This window comes from Eptesicus fuscus, chromosome 12 (genome assembly GCF_027574615.1).
Source record: "Eptesicus fuscus isolate TK198812 chromosome 12, DD_ASM_mEF_20220401, whole genome shotgun sequence".
In the NCBI taxonomy this organism is placed as follows: Eukaryota; Metazoa; Chordata; class Mammalia; order Chiroptera; family Vespertilionidae; genus Eptesicus; species Eptesicus fuscus.
The window spans coordinates 36337633-36354391 of NC_072484.1; the positions used below are offsets into that span (position 1 = coordinate 36337633).

General features: G+C 47.0%; 1 protein-coding gene across 5 annotated transcripts in view; it reads left to right on the plus strand.

Annotated features, from left to right (window-relative positions):
* The window catches only part of DLGAP4 (DLG associated protein 4), a 76049-nt gene that overhangs the window by 52013 nt on the left and 7277 nt on the right, over nucleotides 1-16759 (plus strand). For 3 of the 5 annotated variants that reach the window (XM_008149656.3, XM_054724385.1, XM_008149659.3), the window contains 3 exons: nucleotides 4614-4975; nucleotides 7608-7696; nucleotides 8230-8648. In XM_008149656.3, the coding sequence (XP_008147878.1) occupies nucleotides 4614-4975; nucleotides 7608-7696; nucleotides 8230-8648 (870 nt within the window). Of the gene's footprint in view, nucleotides 1-828; nucleotides 923-4613; nucleotides 4976-7285; nucleotides 7366-7607; nucleotides 7697-8229; nucleotides 8649-16759 lie in introns of those variants that run through there. The other 2 variants (XM_054724386.1, XM_008149657.3) reach the window with 2 other exon arrangements.

A 16759-nucleotide genomic window follows, 5' to 3' on the forward strand; every position in this document is an offset into this window, starting at 1 on the left:
ACCTTAACATTAAAAAACAAAATGCAGAAACAAATTTATTCAGATATAATAAATAGGGTTTGCTGGATAAAATATTGGGGCAGAGGCAGAAATGAGACAAAAGGACTCATTAGAAGAAGCAAGGACTTGTACAATGTGGGGCAGGGAGTCTGGGCTGGATGTCTATAGCCAGGACAGGCTGCATGGAGGAGGCGTCACACACTGGCTTCTATCTGAACCTTGGCATGGGGGATTGGCATGGCCACGATGGGGGCAGGGAAGCATGTGGCTCCTGGGAGTGGTGGTTCATTGTACACATGCTGCTGTGGCTCAGCAATGCTTCATTCAGGATCTTTGAAAATATGCACAAGGACCAGCTGGAGGAGATGGTCACACTGGAAGGATGCTCACCTCTAGGCTTCCAAGGCAAATCTGAAAGTCTTCCAGAGTGAATGGACAAAGAGTTGGACCTATGTGCCACGGGGTTAATTGTGGCACATACAGTGTCTCCCTAGGGCAGGAAGGGCCACAGTCACAATCTGGCCAAGTCCAACATCTTGGGTCTCTGGGGCACTTGCTTCCCTCTAAAGCTTAATTGGCAAATGTTGGTTGTGCACTTTCTGGGCTGGACACTGGTCCACTGACACACACAGGACACACACTCTGTTGGAATCATGGCCACAGCCTTGAGTGCTCCAGCTGATCCACAAAGAGAGGAAAGACGCAGACTCTGCCTGAGCCAGGAAGAACTGAGGGTGAAGAACTGGTTGAAGTATGAGAATCAGGGAGGACATGAAAAGGAATTCTGGCAGAAACAAGTGCATGTGCAAAGGCTTGGGTGCATGAAGAGTGAGGTGTGTTTGGGAAAGTGCATTTGGCTCTCTGATGCTGCAAGAAGCATGCTGGGGGAGTGGGAGGACAGGAGATGAAACTGCACAGATAGGTGAGTAGGACCAAACCAAAATGGTCCAAATTTGGGAGGGGGTTAGAACCTTGGATACTAAAGTGTTGGGAGCTTTCACTACGACTAAATAACTATGACTTTTGGGACCCGGATACGGGGTTTGTATCAATGATGAGATTAATGTTATTATCCAACAAATATATATTGAGAGCATTCTGTACTTGAAGTATTACCCTTGGCCTGAGATAAGACCTGCTGTGCCAAGACAGACAAGAGTTCCCCCAACCGTTCCAGGCCTATAACCATCAAGCAGATCCCTAAATGAGCCAAGACAAATGTGATAGGTGCACTGATGGAGATCCTGAGTGATATGAAAGTATAGGGCAATCAAAGGAGGCCTCTCTGAGGATGTGACATTTGAAACATGAGGAGGTGAGAGCAGCTTTCCAGGCAGAAAGAACAACAGGTATAAAGTTGGGAGGAAGTGTAATGGGTATGAGAAACAGAGTGGCTGGAGTGTGATGTTGGAAGGGGCTGGGGAGGCGATGGCCTGTGTAACTAACATTTCACACATGTGAAATGAGAGGTGTCCTATGCAGTCAGGTCCCTTCCCCCTGCCCTGGGGAGGAGAGTGCTCAGAGCAAAGGGATGTCTACCACCCAGGGAGTCCATGAGGCCCCGAAATCCTCTGTTAGTCACACTGCCTATCTGGCTGGGACCTGTGCCCCAGGAGACAAGAATCTAGATAAGTTCACTTTTCCTCTTATCACATCTGGCCATCTGGCCTGGCCTCTCTTCTGTCTGGGTGGCTGCCTCAGCCAGGGCTCAGGGCCTCTGAGAATACGTCAGAAGGACTCTGGGCCTAGATAACCCTGAGAGTGAGATTAAAACGTTAGTCCTCATTCAGTCCAGACCCCAGACTGGGGGCAACCCCATTGTCTCCTGGGATGGGAGGGTTACCTCTTCCACAGATCCCTAAACACAAATCAATTCCTAAAATCCTCAGTGAGTCCTGGCTTCAGCACTCTGCTCTCAATGTCCAGCTCTTAGGGGAAACTGCCCCTCAGCTGATCAGAGAACCATCCCATCCTCCCTACCAGTGGCTGGGGAGTGGTAAAATTTTGGCTCCCACCCCTATAGTAGAAACCAGTAGGAGCCATGCCAGCCCTGGGCCTGTCTGAGCCTTAACCCCTGTGATACAGCCTGTGTAATCACTGCGCATATATTTAGTCTTGTAATTTCATCACATGTGCAAGTTCATGTATCCACAGTCAAGATACAACTGTTCCATCAATTAACACACACAAGGATTCCTCTTGTCACCTTCTTATAACCACACTTACATCCCTACCTCTTGTCCATCACCCTCTCCCCCTAGCCTCCCCACCACCACCAATTCGTTCCCCAACTATATAATTAGGTGATTTTAAGAATTTTTTAAATATGCTTTTATTGATTTCAGAGAGGAAGGGAGAGGGAAAGAGAGATGGAAACATCAATGATGAGAAAGAATCATTAATCGGCTGCCTTCTGCACGCCCCACACTGGGGATCGAGCCTGCAACACAGGCATGTTCCCTGACTGGGAGTCGAACCGTGACCTCCTGGTTCATAGGTTGATACTCAGCCACTGAGCCAGGCGATTTCAAGAATTTTTTAAATAAAAGTATACAGTATGTAACTTTCTGAGATTGCTTTTTTCACTCGGCATTATTCACTTGTTGCTTATATCAATAGTTCATTTATTTTTAATGCTGAGTAGTATTCCATAGTCTGGATGTACCAGTTTCTTACTGTTATTCACCCACTGAAGGACATCTAGGTTGTTTCCAGTTTTTGGTGATTACAAATAAAGCTGCCATGAACATTTAGGTTTTTGTGAACACTTTATCATTTCTATGGAATAAATGCCCAAGAGTAAATTGCTGAGTTGTACGGTAATTGCATGCTTAGTTTTAAAAGAAACTGCCAAACCATTTTCCAGGGTGATTATATCATTTTACATTTCCACTAGCAGTATGTGTGATTCAGTTTCTCTGCATCGTCGCAAGCATTTGGTGTTGTCACTGTTTATTTTAGCCATTCTGTTAGATTTGTTTAGTGATCATCCATAGTGACAGATGGAGAGATTTTGTGTCTTGTCCATAGCCCCTGTGGCACCTACGCCTCGTTTTGTAGGTTTCCATTGGGCCTTCGCCCTCATTAATTGGTAGCTCCTTGAAGTTAGGCTTAACCTCACTCATCTGGCTCCTGCTCCCAGCCTGGCCTGGACCCATGGAGAGGCTTGTTCCAGTCCTCATGGGAAAAAGGCAGTTGGAGTTAAGATGCTGAGAAAAACCACTGGATCTGACTCAGCCCCTCACAGCAAGTAGCTCCTGCTGTTTGAAAAGCATCTTCCAGCCCGGCCAGTCTGGCTCAGTGGCTGAGTGTCATGTCGACCCCTGAACCAAGAGGTCACCCATGCTATTCCTGATTAGGGCACATGCTCAGGTTACAGGTTCGATCCCCAGTAGGGGGCGTGCAGGAGGCAGCTGATTGATGTTTCTCATAGGTGCTTCAATCTCTCTATCCCTCTCCCTCTCTCAAAAAAAAAAAAACAAACACAAAAAACACACATTTAAAAAGAAGAAAAGCACCTTTCATTTCAGGCAAAAGTTCAGCATTAAGAAGCCATCTCTAGGCCTTTGGTGTTTTGTGCCCCTGCTGTGAGCCAGCCCTAGGACACACTGGGAATGGGATTCAAAGATTACATCAACTCCCACTCATGGCAGGTCCTGCTTCCCTGAATCTTGGTGGAGAACGGGGAGTCAGACCAGATGTGATGGTGTCTTGAAGGGAGGCAGACTGGTGTATAGGTTTTCACATAAGAAGAGGAGGTGGGATGGGAATGGCAAGATGGGAAAAGGGTTAGCTGGTCCCTGAGGGATGTGTTGGTCTTTGCTCAGGCATAGATGGGGCATCCAAGTAGAGAGAACAGGGGTAGAGGGAAGGTAGAGTAGAAGGAAAGGAGCAGTAGCAGGGAGCAGTAGGTCTCTCAGTGAGCCTGAGGAAAGCAAGGTTAACCATTCCTTAGCTGTCCTGACCTTCACTCTGTTGTCACTGCCTCCCCTGTCAGGCTCTGTCACAGCCTCTGGCACCATGAATTTCACCTCCTAGCCCAGTGGTCAGCAAACCGCGGCTCGCAAGCCACATGAGGCTCGTGAGCCATGGTTTGCCGCTCTGTTGACTAATGAGTTTGCCGAACACTGCGTAAGGCATTACCCTTACCCAGAACTTTTGACTTCAGGTTAAAGACATTAGTACATTATTAAAATGTTTAAGTGTTTTTCCCTAAGGCAATGGTCGGCAAACTCATTAGTCAACAGAGCGGCAAACAGCTGCTCTCGAGCCGCATGTGGCTCTCTAGCCGCAGTTTGCTAACCACTGTCCTAGCCCATTCCACAGCTAGATAATACCGTTGTGTGTGACTGTGAGGTGGAGGGTGTCTTTGGTCCACGTTGGCTTCCCCCACTAGACTTGGCCTTGGCGCCCAGCATGAGGGTGGCCAGGGCCTATGTCTGTCTTGGTCATTGCTGTGTCTAATCCTCATTCTCCTGCTCCAGAAATCCTTGCTGAGGGAACTGCTGAGGCCAGGGCTAGGGCCAGGTCAGGCAGGGCTTCAGACTTGAAAGGGGCTTAAGAGAGTTGCGGGGCCTCACCTTTTCCCTTGCCCTCCTCTCATCCATCTGCAGGTTCATCATGCCTAGTAGCGTATAAGAAGACCCCACCACCGGTCCCTCCACGTACCACATCAAAGCCGTTCATCTCAGTCACGGTCCAGAGCAGTACTGAGTCCGCCCAGGATACCTACCTGGACAGCCAGGACCACAAGAGTGAGGTGACGAGCCAGTCGGGCCTGAGCAACTCGTCGGACAGCCTGGACAGCAGTACTCGACCACCCAGTGTGACACGGGGTGGAATCACCTCAGCCTCTGAGGCCCCAGAACCACCCCCAAAATATGCAGCTCTGAAGAGTGAACAAGGGACACTGACCAGCTCCGAATCCCATCCTGAGGCCATCCCCAAAAGGAAACTGTCATCTATAGGAATACAAGTAGGGGCCCCTTTTGCACTCTGTGTCCTTAACTCGCTCTGTGCACCTGTCTGTGTGTAATTACATCTGGTGAAGACCCACTATCTGTCCTGGGTGAAAGTGGTTTATCTGTGTATTTGGGGGGATCTAGTCACAAGTGGCCAAATCAAATTCCACCCTTAGCCATACCTTCCTTGAGTTTGCCCACACGTGCTGCAAAGTCTGCAACCGTGGGTACCTGTCCTTGCTCCTCCAATGGGTCATCCCAGTGAATGTAGTTACACTCAGCCAGTCATCTCCTGTCCACTGTCTGTCCACTCCACCTTTTGCCCTGCCAGCCAATGCGTGGGAGGCGGGACTGGCCTAACAGTTCTCTAATCCAAGGTCAACTCGGGTGCGGAGGCCACAGTCCCACTTGGCAGTGGGAGCAGCGTGGAGCGTAGACACAGATGGGCCAGGGGCCCAGGACCCAGGGCCCTTGAGCCACAGGGGTTACTCAAGGGGCACTTTGCCCAGAGCCCTCTTGGACCTTGGGGACAGGTAGGTGGCTCAAGGCACCAGACCCACGTCAGATTGAGCAGTGTGATGCCGTTCTAGATGCCTCCATCCATGGGAAAGGATCCAGGGATATAGCTTTCTAGGACCAAGTGGCCAGAGCCAGGTCTGCTCACTGGCTCACTGGTCTGCTCACTAGAAGCCCAACTCACTGTGCACCCTTGGCCACAGCAGGGCAGGGTGCACTAGCTTCCCCTCCACTGCTTCACTGCAGCTCCTGCATGCACCTAGTACCAGTAATCTGTTTCTGTTAGCAGAGCTGGGAAAAGTTGGGCCCTGCCTTGCAGTTTTCAAGAGTTGCTCTAAATCCAGATTGAGAGGGTTCTCCTTGCCCTGGCTAGACCTCCAGACTAAAGTGGAGCACACTCGGCAGAAAAGGCAGGCAGATACAGTGGGCCAAGAGCTTGAGGAGGTGCAACTCCCCCCGCAACCCCAGGGGGCAGTTCATCAAGAAGATGAAGGTGGTGTGCATTGTGGCTTAGGGTTGGAAGGGATCTCCATTTTCCCAGCCGCCCCTGAGCAGGGACATGGCCAAGTAAAAGACAAAGCACTAGAATGCCAAAGGAACGTGGTACACAAGGGGGACTGAATGGACCAAACAAGGCTCACTGAGCAATTTCTTGCACTTGCCTGAAATTTTTCCCCCAAGAGGCAGCTCTGGACTTCAGTTTCTCCGCATATATAAGGAGAGAGTTGGCCAGGAGACACTCCTGTTTTCTGGGCTCCTTCATGAGGGATCCAGCCCCTGCCCTGTACAGTGCTCCAGCAGGGATTCCCAGGAACACAGAAAGTAGCCTCATCTCTGACCATTAGTCCCGACTGCCCAGAGTCTTTGGGTAGCCCCGCCCTCTCCTGGCCAAACCAGATGCTCTCACCTTTCTGGAAGGTCTGAAGGAGAATTAGGCTCATCCTTGATTCCTTTATCCAGAAGTACACACAGGGATAAGGACTGTAGTTCTTGGGCCCATCCTGGGCTTCCCCTTCCCGGATTCACCTCTATCCCCATTCCATGCTCTTGTCCATGATGCTGCATTTCCTGAGCTTGCTTTTGCTGAAGGAGAAATGCGGCCACATCCCCATGGTGAGAAGGAGCCTGGTACTCAATCCCCTGCCCCAGAAAGCCTCCCTGGCCCCTGCTTCTTCCATAAAGGCAAGAGACTGGAGAGTCCCCAATTTCCCAGGATAGCCTGGCAACCCTTGTCCCACTCCTTTTGTGCCTCAAGCCCTGGGTCAAGTGTGGGTTCTCCCTCCTTCATGACAATCATGGAAGGGCTGGCCTGGCTACTCCATGGCCACACACCTTTGTCCCAGAAAAGAAAGGCAGGCCTAGGGCATCATCGTTGCTGTGTCTCCTTCTACTTTACAGGAGTATAGACAAAGAGTGCTAGCTTTGCACTTGGCCCTGGCCCTTCCTACTGCTTCCCAAGCAGACAGTGCTGAAGGTAACCTCAGCCAAGTATGAGTGAGGCCCAGGAATGGCATCTCATAGAGTCCAGGGACCTTGCCATCTTTCCCATTGGTGGCTATTTTCAAACCCAGAACTGCTGTCCAAGGTTTGCCCCTAGTACAGGTACCTCCAGCCTGTCCTTCAGCTGCAGGGTTGGGGAACTGAACACTGTTGCCTCGAGACAGCCCCATCTTCAACTACACCAGATAACGGCTGTGGCTTTGTGTGTGTGTGTGTGTGTGTGTGTGTGTGTGTGTGTGTGTGTGTGTGTGTTTTCTTTCTCTTTCGTCGTCCTTTTTTTTTTCTCTCTCTCTCTGATGCGTGTAAAGGAGAGGACTAGAAGGAACGGTTCCCACCTCTCGGAGGACAACGGACCCAAAGCGATCGATGTGATGGCACCCTCCTCAGAGTAGGGAAAGCCAGTCATCTCCACCCCATCCCACCTCCTGCCCGCCTCCGCACGAATGAGCAGTGCCCGGCTTAACCTGGTCCGGCCTTGGGCCCACGTGCAGTGTCCGCATGCCTCGTGTTCGTCTGTCCAGATGTCCGTTTGCGTCGTCCCACTAATGTGAATTTCAGCATCAAGTGTGGTGTTTGTTTTTTATTTTTGTCTTTGTCTCCGTGCCGTTGCTGTCCTTGTCCTTCAATAAGGTTGACTGCATTCAGCCAGTGCCAAAAGAGGAGCCCAGTCTCGCTACCAAATTCCAGTCCATCGGGGTTCAGGTAGAGGACGACTGGCGGTAAGTCGTATGGAGGTGGTGGCTGCTTCTCCCCTCTCCTCTTCCTCCCTCTGCTCTCACCTGCCCTGTGCCTTCTCCTGCTCTCCCTAAACCACTTCTCCTTGCTGAATTTCTAATAACCAAGCTGGGTTTGGGGTGTGGGCTGTGGCCCAGGAATGGGAGGCCGGGCAGGCAGGTGGGTGGGCAAATGAGCAGTTGCTCTGTGAGATGAATCAGCCCGCAGGGGGCCACGGCTGGGCTGAGATGTGAGCTACCCTAATGTTGGTGGTCTTCCTGGCCCCACTGCAGCAAACAGACAACCTTATGACCTTGTCCGTGTGTGTATATGCGTGTGGGTGTGGGTGTGGGCGGGGCCAGGGCTGAGCAGAGAATGAGACGGGGGCTGTGGGACCCGCTTCAGGCGCATGGTGAGCAGATGATGCATCCGTTTCTCTGTCTCCCTTGTGTCCGGGTTGGGGTGGCCTCTCATCTCTGGTCCTCTTGGTGACTCTCATCTCTTCCTGTCCCCACCCCACTCCACCCCCCACCCACAGAAGCAGCGCCCCCTCTCACAGCATGTCCTCCCGACGGGACACCGACTCAGATACCCAGGATGCCAATGACTCGAGCTGTAAGTCATCTGAGAGAAGCCTCCCAGACTGTACCCCACACCCCAACTCAAACTCCATCAACATCGATGCCGGCCCTCGGCAGGCCCCCAAGATTGCCCAGATCAAGCGCAACCTCTCCTATGGAGACAACAGCGACCCTGCCCTAGAGGCATCGTCACTTCCCCCACCCGACCCCTGGCTTGAGACCTCCTCCAGCTCCCCGGCAGAGCCAACACAGTCAGGGGCCTGCCGCCGAGATGGCTACTGGTTCTTGAAGCTACTGCAGGCAGAAACAGAGCGGCTGGAAGGCTGGTGCTGTCAGATGGACAAGGAGACCAAAGAGAACAACCTCTCTGAAGAAGGTAGGTGCTACAAGGACATTGTCCTGCGGTGAGGGGAGAAGGGATGGACAGCTAGTTCTCCAGCTTCCGACCAGACGGCCTCAAGCCTCCTCGTGGGAAGGGTCCTTCAGGTTCTCTTGCATCAGTTGTGAACTCATCTCTTATTTTCATTTTTTTTGCCCATCTCTCCATCTACCTAGCCAGATCTTTTTCCAGAAAAGACTTATGGCCGTAGCTGCCAGTTTAGTAGGCTGTGGAGTCAGCCACACCTGGGTTTGAATCCTAGCTCTTTCCTTACTAGTGAAGTGAACCTTGTTCAGGTTACTCTGAGCCTCGGTTTCCTTGTGTTATGTAGAGCTAATCCTACTCTCTAGCTGTATAAGCACATTGTGAGGATTGAATGTAAAGGACCCAACAGAGTGCTACTATACCATAATTATGCCTTCCGCAGGTCTTTATTGAGCACCTACTGTGTGCCAAGCACAAAGGATCTGTGGGCCTCAACAGGGTTCGAGGAACTATGAATCAGTGAGACAGAAGTCATGTACTTTTCCACATATGTTTCTATCTATACCATGCCTATTTCAAAATATTCCCCTGAGAAATTAGTTCAGGAAAACAAGAAATATGTAGGGAGCCTAAATTCACAGGTGGTTGATATATAGGAGAGTGGTGGTTTGGAGGCAGGCTCCTGTGGGAAGCTCCAGGCCACAGTGCCAGGAACCACACCTGTATTGGCCTGGTTCAGCCAAGGCTCCAGTCCTCCGCTAGCCCCTTCCGCAGAAAGTCCAAGAAGACCAGGTCTGCAGAGTATCCAGAGGGTCGGAGCCAGCATCTCACTGACCCCTGATGGGATGGGGCCTGAAGAAGCACGCTCTGATGACTCAGGAGTGCTTCAGAGTCACGGTTTTCACTGTCCTCTAGGCCAGTTCCCATCTTTTTTTTTTTTTTTAATAAAGCATTAGCATTCTTTAATGTTTGTATTGATTTTTAGAAAGAGAGGTAGGGAGAGAGATAAAAACATAGATGAGAGAGAAACATCGATCGGCTGCCACCAGCATGCCCCCCAACTGGGAGTCCAGCCCGCAAGTCGGGCATGTGAATTGACTGGGAATTGAACCAATGACCTCTTGGTTGAGCCACATCAGCTGGGCCAGTTCCCCCACTGTGTGTGTGCAGGGAACTGTTGTGAGATATATACCTATTACTTTTTACAATAGTATTTTAAAAATTGGAACGGAGGCAAGGATCAGTGAGAGCACTAAAAGGCTAACAAGCCATCCAACCCACTGCCCTACCTTAGCCTTATCCACTCTCAGCCTCATCAGCTGCATATTCTGTATTTATATTTACCTTCACAATTATTTTTTAATGGGATTACCTTTTATTTCAACTCTAAAATTCACTATCATTATATATTGATTTCCTGCTATAATAGATGAGTATTTAGCTCTGTCACCTCCACCTCCTGTCCTACCCTCCATATATTACATCAGAGTTTTGGGTTAAATAACAACCAATATTTCTGTTTACTATAAGCATGTAAATATTGTTCACTGCAGAGCCAAATAATAGATTATGGCTTATTTTCTGTTTTTAAATTTTTTTAAATATATTTATTGATTTTAGAGAGGAAGGGAGAGATAGAAACATCAATGATGAGAGAGAATCATTGATCGGCTGCCTCCTGCATGCCCCACACTGGGGATCGAGCCCACAACCCAGGCATGTGCCCTTGGCTGGAATCGAACTTGGGACCCTTCAGTCCGCAGACCGATGCTCTATCCTCTGAGCCAAACCGGCTAGGGCTATTTGTTTCTTATACATTTTGTTTTTCCTAGAATGAATAGTTGCCCCATCTTTCTTATGTACTTTATTTTCTAAACTTTTATTTGTAATTTTTTCACATGCTCCACCAGATCTGCCAACCCTCCAGATGTGCACACATGATTTCCTGTTTTCCCTGCTGCCCTCTTCTATCCTCTGCTCTGATCTGGCCAGGCTGCTTTCTGGGACTGCTGCCTAGCTGCTGTCCAGTGACTTCCCTTTTGGTCTTGGGACTGCCCTTGGCCACTTTCCCATGATGGACACCATGCTTTTTGGACCACATGTTCTTTTGCTTTCTTGGCATCAATCAGTCCCTCATCTTACTAGAGCACACCTTCAACTGGAGGTAAATTTTTGGAAACTGCCATGTCTTTAATTCAGACCTCACACAGTTTGCTGGGTGTAGAGTTGAAAGTAATAAAAATTATACATAAATGTACTTATCTATATGTATATAAAATTTATATATATATAAATAAAGTAGAAAATAGTTTTCCCTCAGAATCTTAAGGGCTGTATGTAATGTGTTAGCTTTCATTATTTGTAATGAAAAGTTTGGTGCCACTCCAATTCTCAGTCCTTTGTATTTTTTTATCTTGGAAACTATTAGGATCTTCACTTTATTTATCTTGTGAAACTTCTCAATGATGTTCTATGGAATGGGTCTTTGTGCCAGTAACAAGTAGGCCATTTCTATGTGGGAACTCAGGTCTTCCATTTCTGAGAATAGTCTTTCATTAATTTTAAAAAATAATTTCCATTTGTTTTGTTTTCTCTCTGTGAAATTCCTGTCATTCAGATATTGGACCTGCTGGATTGATCTTCAGTCTCTGATCTTTTTCTCCTCGTATCTACTTCTTTGTTCTCTTTCTAGAAAGCTTTTTATGTTTTCCCCCACACTATAATGACTTGAGCTATGCCATAAAATTCACTCTTTTAACGTGTACAATTCACTCTCAGTGTTGTGCAACCATCACTGTGAAAAGAAACCCCATAACTATAATACATGGTAATTGTGTCTGGCTTCTTTTGCTTTGCATAGTGTTTTCAAGGTTTATCCACATTGTAGCATATGTCAGTACTTCATTCCTTATAGCTGAGTAACATTCCATTTTATGGATATACTACATTTTATTTATACAGCCACCTGTTGATGAACATTGGTTATTTCCATTTTGGGGCTACTATGAATAATGCTGCTCTATGAACATTTGTGTACAAGTTTTATATAGGTATATTTTTATTTCCTAGGAGTGGAAATGCTGGTAACTCTATATTTAACTTGAGGAACCTGCAAAACTGTTATCCACAGAGGCTATACCATTTAACATTCCCATGTGAGGGTTCTAATTTCTCCACATCCTAACCAACTCTTAACAGTATTGGTCTTTTTGATTATAGCCATCTGAGTGGATATAAAGTAGTATCTCATTGTGGTTTTGATTTGCATTTTCCTGATGGCTAATAATGTTGATCATCTGTGCATGAATAGAGGAATCTATTGAGGTTGGGAATTTTTCTTTATCTCCAAACTCTGTCCATCAAATATTCACTATGGCCATCTAAATAAGAGCTCTTTCTTATTCTGTTCCTTTTTCATAACATTTTTATCCTTATTTTATGGATAGAGCATACACACACACACACACACACACACACACACTAGTATATGTCTATATATGTATATACTAGAGGCCCAGTGCATGAAATTCGTGCACTTGGTCGGGGGGTCCCCCTCAGCCTGGTCTGCGCCCTCTTGTGGCTCAGGAGCCCTCGGGGGATGTCCGACTGACGGCTTAGGCCCGCTCCCCGCGGGTAGTGAGGCTAAGCCAGCAGTTGAGCATCCTTAGTGCTGCTGCAGAGGTGGGAGAGGCTCCCGCCACCTCCGCTGTGCTCACCTGCTGTGAGCCTGGCTTCTGGCTGAGCAGTGCTCCCCCTGTGGGAGCACACTGACCACCTGGGGGCAGTCCCTGGTGGTCAGTGAGCATCATAGCAACTGGTCGATCTGTTGTTCAGTCGCTTAGACTTTTATATATATACTAGAGGCCCAGTGCATGAAATTTGTGCACGGGGCAGGGTATGTCCCTTAGCCCAGCCTGCACCCTCTCCAATCTGGGACCCCTCGAGGGATGTCCGACTGCCCGTTTAGGCCCGATCCTCGCCTGCCTGCCTTCCTGATTGCCCCTAACCACTTCTGCCTGCCAGCCTGATCACCCCCTAACCACTCCCCTGCCAGCCTGATTGATGCCTAACTGCTCCCCTGCCAGCCTGATTGCCCCTAACTGCCCTCCCCTGCAGGCCTGGTCTCCCACAACTGCTCTCCCCTGCAGGCCTGGGTCTCCCCCAACTGCCCTTCCCTGCAGGCCCGGTCGCCCCCAACTTCCCTCTTCTGCCAGCCTGGTCACCCCTAACTGCCCTCCCCTGCAGGCCTGGTCCCCCACAACTGCTCTTCCCTGCAGGCCTGGGTCTCCTCCCAACTGCCCTCCCCGCTGGCCATCTTGTGGCGGTAGCCATCTTGTGTGTGGGAGTGATGATCAATTTGCATATTACTCTTTTATAAGATAGGAGGATAGATACACACACACACACACACACACACACACGTATATGATTTACATAGACATTTTTAACTTTTCATTTGACCCTGTATTGTCTCTATTTCCTTTAGGATTCTTTTTCTATTTGTCTTTTGGGTTAGAGGCTTTTCTGGAATGTCCAGTGATCTTTGATTATTTACTCATATTTAAAAGTGAGGAATTGACTCAGGAGTAAGAAGGGAAGAAGCAGGAGATTGCTGCTTTTGTTGTAAACCTAGTGGTTCCACTTGTTTTTTACTTTCATGATTTAAGTTAAAATAAAACTTAATTTTAGAGTTTCTAAAAGCTAACTATATAAAACAATAAAAAGAGCAAAAGTCATGGTAATATGCTGTTAATGTTAGTAATATATGGTAATAATGTCAAAGATGAAGAATTCATTATTTAAGCATCAGGATCAAAACTCTTTAATGGCAGGATAAAAGCTATTATGAATAATGTTGTTATGATCAATTCATTTGAATATATAACTAGGTAGTAATATCCTGACTTTCATTTCTGATGTTAGTAATTTGTATATTCTCTTTTTCTCTTAGTCTGCTTAGCTAAAGGTTTGTCAGTTTTGTTGATCTTTTTGAAGAAACAACTTTTTGTTTCATTGATTTCCCTATTTTCTATTCTTTATTTCATTTATCTCTGCTCTAATTTTTATTATCTATTATTCCTTCTTCTACTTTTGGATTTAGTTTATTCTTTTTATAATTTCTTAAGTGTAAGGCTAGGTTGTTGATTTGAAATCTTTTTTTTTTAAAATATATTTTTATTGGTATCAGAGAAGAAGGGAGAGGGAGAGAGCGAAACATCAATGATAAGAAAGAATCATCCAGCCCTGGCCAGTTTTGCTCAGTGGATAGAGCGTCAGCCTGTGGACTCAAGGGTCCCAGGTTTGATTCTGGTCAAGGGCACATGCCTGGGTTGCGGGCTTGGTCCCCAGGGTGGGGCGTGCAGGAGGCAGCCAATTAATGATTCGCTTTCATCATTGATGTTTCTATCTCTCTCCTCTCCCTTCCTCTGAAATCAATAAAAATATATTAAAAAAAAAAAAAAAAAGAATCATCCATCGGCCACCTCCTGCCCGCCCCCCACTGGGGATGGAGCTGCAACCCAGGCATGTGCCCTTGACCAGAATTGAACCCAGGACCATTCAGTCCAAAGGCTGACGCTCTATCCACTGAGCCAAACCAGACAGGGCTATTTTTTTTTTTTTAATGTAAGCATTAATAGCTATATGTTATCCCCCTTAGCACCACTTTTGCTGTATCATGTAGGTTTGGTATGTTGTGTTTTCATTTTCATTTCTCTCTTAAGTATTTTCTAATTTCCCTTGTGATTTCTTCCTTGATCCATTGGTTGTTTAAATGTGTGTTGCTTAATTTCCACAATTTTGTGAATTTTCCAGTTTTCCTTTTGTTATTAATTTCTAAGTTCATCCCATTTGATAAGAGAAGATACTGTTATCTTTTTTAAAAATCTTTTGTGTCTTAATTTGTGGCCTGGAAAATGTCCCATGTACACTTGAGAAGAATGTGTATTCTATTGTTGTTGGGTAGAGTGTTCCGTATACGTCTGTTAGATCTAGTTGCTTTGTTGTGTTGCTTGAAGTCCTCTATTCCCTTACCATCTAGTTGTTCTATCCATTATTGTGAATGGGGTATTTAAGTATCTATTATTGTAGAACTGTCTATTTCTCCCTTCAGTCTGTCAGTTTTTCCTTCATACATTTGGATGGTCTGTCATTAGGTGCATATGTTTGTAATTCTTAGATTTTCTTGCTGTCTTGAATGCATCTTTGATTCTTAAAAACACCTTCTGTATTCCAATAGCATAGAGATTTTCTTCATGGTTTCAAAGTTTGTTTTTTGTTGTTTATTTTGTTATTGTTGCTGTTTTTCATTGACTTCAGAGAGAGGGAGAGGGAAAGATAGAAACATCAATGATGAGAATCATTGATCAGCTGCCTCCTGCATGCCCCCTATGGGAAATTGAGCCCACAACCTGGGCATGTGCCCTGAGAATCAAACTGTGTCTTCCTGGTTCTTAGGTCGACACTCAACTGAGCCACACTGGCCAGGCCAAAGTTTGGGTTTTTATTGATTTTTTTCTATGTAGGTGTTTAATCCATCTGCAGTTTGTATTTGTGTATTCTAGGATCTCATTTTTTTCATATGGAAAGCCAGCTGTCACAACACTAGTTATTAAAGTCTCTACTTTTCTCACTGGTTAGTAATACTAGGTCAGTCACAACCTCTGCCAAATTTTACATATGCAGGGGTGTGTTTCCGGGCTCCATTCTGCTCTTCTGCTCTTTTGTCCTTTTCTGTGTTAATACAACTTCAGTTGCCATAGGTTTGTAACATGACTTTGTATCTAGTAAGGTGACTCCTCCTTCCTTATTCTTTTTGTCCAAAAAAGAAAACTTAAATTACATCTTCACTCATCTAAGACTAATTTTAGAATTAGTATGTCAAGTTCCTCAAAAAAACTTATTTATGTTTAATATCTCTATGAAAGTCTTAATATGTTTTATTAGATTTATTCCTTGATACTTTCTAGTTTTTTTTTGACAGTAAAATGAAATTTTTTAAATCTTCATCCACGGATATGTTTTTTTATTGATTTTTTTAGAGGGAGAGGAAAGGGGGGGAGAGAGAAACATTGATCAGTTAACGCCCCATACACACTCCAACCAAGGATCAAACCCACACCTAGATATGAGCCCTGACCAGGAATGGAAACTGCAACCTTTTGGTGCACAGGATGACGCTCCGGCCAACTGAGCCACCCTGCCAGGGCTCGTCCTATATAATAAAAGCCTAATATGCAAATTGTCCCCTTGGGCGGTCACTCAGCCAGAGTTCGACCGCTCACTATGACGTGTGCTAACCACCAGGGGGCGGTGTGGAATATGGCAGTACTGGCAGTAGGTGCACTGCTGGCCCTGACTAGAGCGGGACCACAGCGGGATGATGGAACAGGTGAGTGGGGCAGCGCCAGGCCAAGGCAGGTACCAGCAGGGGCCTGACCGATCACCCCACAGACAGCGACCAGCGGCGGCTGCAGGGGGCAGAGCCCCCGCCAGCTCCCAGGCGCTGAGGGAGCTAGGCAGGGGGCCTGGCCCTGATCAATCGCCCCACAGGCGGGATGGTGGAGCAGGTGAGGGGGCAGTACCAGGCCAAGGCGGGGTGCCAGGCGGGGCTGTGAGGCTGGGGCACGAGCTGGGGCCCAATCTCCGCAGGCCACCCAAGGGACCCCACCCGTGCACGAATTTGTGTACCAGGCCTCTAGTTTTTAAATCTTATGTATTCCAATTTGTTATTGCTAGTAGATAGAAATGATGTTTGATCCGTGTATGTTGATCTTGTGTCAAGCAGCTTTGAATAACTCTCAGTTCTCTTGGATTCACATCATAAATGATCATAGTGTTTGTTAAAATGGCAATTTCGTGGGTCTCTAATCTTACTGTGTCTCATGCATAGCTTTTCTAACTGCAAGAACTTAAGAACATTGTGAAATAGTAGGGAGAAGTAGCTTCCCTCCTCTGGTCCTAACCTTCATTTATTGAACAGTTTACTGAATACCTACCATATGCCAGGCACTGTTCTAGTTTTGGGGGTTTAGTAGTGAACAAAATAAAGTACTGCCCTCATAGAGCTTGCATGGGCAAAGCAATGTTGCTGTCCTATTTAGGGAGGTCGGAGAAGGCCTCCC